Raw genomic sequence first — 3977 nt, forward strand, 5'->3', positions numbered from 1 at the left:
CATTTATGCAAAATCTGTTCCCCTTCCCCCAAGAATGTTTCTGACCAAATTGGGTTCAAATCCATTCATAACTTTATGACTAGTAGCGATTTGAAGAAATTACCTCTATTTCCCCATTAGGCCCCGCCCCTTTGGCCCCTTGGGGGTCAGAGTCACCATTTATGCAAAATCTGTTCCCCTTCACATAAGAATGTTTCTGACGAATTTGGGTTTAAATCCATTCATAACTTTATGACTAGTAGCGATTTAAAGGAATTACCTCTATTTCCCCTATTCGGCCCCACCCCTCAGGCCCCTTGGGGGTCAGAGTCACCATTTATGCAAAATCTGTTCCCCTTCCCCCAAGAATGTTTCTGACTAAATTGGGTTCAAATCCATTCATAACTTTATGACTAGTAGCGATTTGAAGGAATTACCTCTATTTCCCCTATTCGGCCCCACCCCTCAGGCCCCTTGGGGGTCAGAGTCACCATTTATGCAAAATCTGTTCCCCTTCCCCCAAGAATGTTTCTGACTAAATTGGGTTCAAATCCATTCATAACTTTATGACTAGTAGCGATTTGAAGGAATTACCTCTATTTCCCCATTAGGCCCCGCCCCTTTGGCCCCTTGGGGGTCAGAGTCACCATTTATGCAAAATCTGTTCCCCTTCCCCAAAGGATGTTTCTGACCAAATTGGGTTCAAATCCATTCATAACTTTATGACTAGTAGCGATTTAAAGGAATTGCCTCAATTTCCCCTATTGGGCCCTGCCCCTCAGGCCCCTTGGGGGTCAGAGTCACCATTTATGCAAAATCTGTTCCCCTTCCCCCAAGGATGTTTCTGACCAAATTTGGTCAAAATCCAATAAGAACTTTTTGACTAGTAGCGATTTGAAGCAAATGTTGACGGACGACGGACGACGGACGCCGCACCATGGCATAAGCTCACCGGACCTTCTGTCCAGGTGAGCTAATAAATGTTGTATTTTTTTTCTTTTCGCTCCATCGCGCACATATTAGGGTAATTAGGCGGACCGCGACCTACATAGTTAGCAATATCGCGTCGAGTCAAGTATGAAATTTTGACTAGTGTAAAGTGAGGGTCTATACGGACGGAATAAAACACCTAGATGAGACTAAATGGGTGTTTTGGGGTACATAAACATCTCATTTATCCATATATGTAAGGTAGGTGTTATGTCACACCCGATTTTATTGTTTTTGCATCAAATTCTTAGCGACACCAAACGGTGTCGGATAATTCCACGTTTTCATATAGTAGTGCGCTCTGGCCCTACACCAGACATGGTGACAGGGCCAGAGAAAACTCGGGCTACAGTAACTGGTATTAAAGATTGGGTGGTACTTGACTATGTGGATGAGTCCTATGCTGTATCATTATGTAGACGCTGACTTTTTTTACTTTTCCAGGAAATGATGCCATTGCCTGAGATTTACTCTGAGGAAGTGATAGGACTGCCTGGACCAGAAGAAATATCTGCCTCTCAAAACGTAAGTTCAGTCTCTCTGACCGAAATCAGAGAGAGTATTTATAAGTCTTATTACTCTGATAACAAGTGATATAGCGTATTTTTCAGCATCATTGATTTATTATAGATGTAATATATATGCCTTGAGTATGTGATGTGTTGATGGACAAAATTATTTTGATATAATCATAAATTCGAAACTCTAAAAGCTGTATTCCGGATATAACAGAAACTATCTTCATTTTGTATACTGGTACGTTTTATATTATATTACAGGTGACTATTGATTACATCATTGTCTCCCACCTACTTGTGTTTGTCGACATAGTCTGTACAGACAACACTATTCCACGTGATATCCTGCATCCACATCGACGCGCCCTCTGGCAGCAACTCCGCTTAGAAATACTCAACTTCCTGTGTAGCATGCACGGGACAATGGCCCAGGTCCCTCATGTCTCGAATGATATCACCCTTCCATGTGTCAGAGAGGCTTCCTGTAATGGTCCACGCTCGGGATTTACACGTGACAGTCGAAACTTCCTTATAGCCAGTGCTGTCCGGGACGTGTTTAGTCGCCTCCAGCACAAATACAGTTTGTTATCAAACCAGTAGTCCGGCAGAAAAATTAATAATCCTTTGTCATCATTTATAATCAGCGACTCAAGAGGAAACTAACTTTGCAGCATTTTTGTTAAATTTCGGAATGTGATTCGTCGTGTGACATTTGTTCCCTTTCTCATTGATGACGTGATTTAGTTGTTTTTAATTTGTAAGTCCAGTAAACATACTCATTGTTGGCATTAGTGAGTTTACGTATGTATTAATTTTGCCCTTTATTTTTGGATTTGTCCTCCGCGCATTTTAAACATGGTTGCTTTGTATATTAAGTTTTGTTTACTACTGCCGATGACTCGTAGATGTATTTTACATTGAAGAACTTACCTTTATTTTATAGGTGGAATATACATTTTATCAATTACGAATATTTTTCAGTTATTATTTTTACTTTGAATTAAAACACATATCACAACATATTTCGTGTTTTCTGTTGTTTTTATCATGTTTCAATTATTAAAATGAGTTTTGATGAAGAAATGTCTCAGATGATTTGTAGTAAGTAGATTATTTTCCCTTCATGAATACGGATCCGCTCATATTATTGCATTCGTTGATGACGGATGTGATTTTCAAATCTCCCCCTCTGAAACTTTACACCGTGTCGTGTATATATGAAAAAGTTATATTTACATATTAGTTTTTTTCATATTTACTCTTTCCGTCAGCTGTTGATATCAGTTGCAAAAAACTATGATAATGTGAACAAGATTTTGAACGTAATTTTGAATAGCTCCACGATTCAGATAATGACACACCTTTAAATCACCCCGGTTATCATAACCCAGTGTGTTTTTATCGTAATGACAGAGTATAGGCGAAATATCAGTATACGCATCTAATGCATTGAAAACTAAATCTCGTAATGATCTTAATGTTGATGGAGTTGAAAGTGTTGGATCGAAATGTCTTTCATAAAGATACATTTTTTGTTCGGAACATTTTACAGACCCCAAATTCAAATGTTCAACTACGGAGTAAAATTGAGCAATCTAATGATCGAGCTTTTAACACAGGAATCTCTGATATTGTTATAACAGGAGATTTTAACGTAAACCTATTTCAAAATCATCCCCACAAGGGTCATTTATGTAATATTCTGGATACATACAACCTTACACAATTAGTAAACAAATGTACTCATTTTACTGAAAATACTTTCTTTATGCTAGACCTTATTCTTTTCAGTAACCCTGAAATACTACAACGAACATTTGTCGTTGAGTCATTTCTAGAGCAACCATTACGATACCATTGTCCTGTATTTGGAATATATAATGTTAATAAAACCTTTGACTGTAATGAAATAGATGAGTCTTGTAAAAACACTGACGTATTAGATAGTATTTCCCATGCTTGTATCCCGAATAAAAGAATGCTGTTAAAATATCTGTCTTGGATGTGGTACGACATTAAAAGACTGATGACAATACGTAAAGAAATACATAAAAAAGTAAAACAAACTAATATAAAACGTGACTGCTTAGAGTTTAAACATACTCGCAATAAGTGCGTCAACCTAATAAGGCAGTCTAAAGAAAATTATTTAAAAAAAACTCATTAGAACTATCTGTCCCAGATTGTTCCACCAAGTCATGGTGGAAAATCCTCTAAAAGTTCACCAAAATAGAAACAGACAAAACAAGCGTTCCAGTTATAAGTAGAGACGGTCTATATTATGATGAAGATAGTGATAAAGCCATCACTTTTAACTGATATGTTTCTAGCCAATATTACGTTGATGACTCGATAACTCTGCCACCGTACTTCCGGGAGATGACTCGTGTATCTCTTCTACCAAGCTTAGTCATATTACGGTAACAAGTAATGATGTAAAGGATTATTGGTTAATCTGGATCAGTCTAAATCAGTTGGACCCGATTTAGT

The 3977-nt window shown here is 37.8% G+C and overlaps 1 protein-coding gene across 1 annotated transcript; it reads left to right on the plus strand.

Moving 5' to 3' along the window:
- Positions 1 to 1122: 1122 nt before the first annotated feature.
- Positions 1123 to 2501, plus strand: LOC117320421. The gene is made up of 3 exons (XM_033875023.1): positions 1123 to 1170; positions 1414 to 1494; positions 1749 to 2501. Exons 1-3 carry the CDS (start codon positions 1123 to 1125, stop codon positions 2085 to 2087), a joined length of 468 nt encoding a protein of 155 aa, XP_033730914.1. The 3' UTR covers positions 2088 to 2501.
- Positions 2502 to 3977: the final 1476 nt, after the last annotated feature.

This window comes from Pecten maximus, unplaced genomic scaffold (genome assembly GCF_902652985.1).
Source record: "Pecten maximus unplaced genomic scaffold, xPecMax1.1, whole genome shotgun sequence".
Classification (NCBI taxonomy): Eukaryota; Metazoa; Mollusca; class Bivalvia; order Pectinida; family Pectinidae; genus Pecten; species Pecten maximus.

Excerpts from the sequence above, each read along its gene's own strand:
- LOC117320421 (XM_033875023.1), top strand. The coding sequence starts at position 1,123 with ATGGGTGTTTTGGGGTACATAAACATCTCATTTATCCATATATGTAAG. Across the intron at positions 1,171-1,413 it reads CATTTATCCATATATGTAAG|GAAATGATGCCATTGCCTGA; the intron begins GTAGGTGTTATG and ends TTACTTTTCCAG. Across the intron at positions 1,495-1,748 it reads AAATATCTGCCTCTCAAAAC|GTGACTATTGATTACATCAT; the intron begins GTAAGTTCAGTC and ends ATTATATTACAG.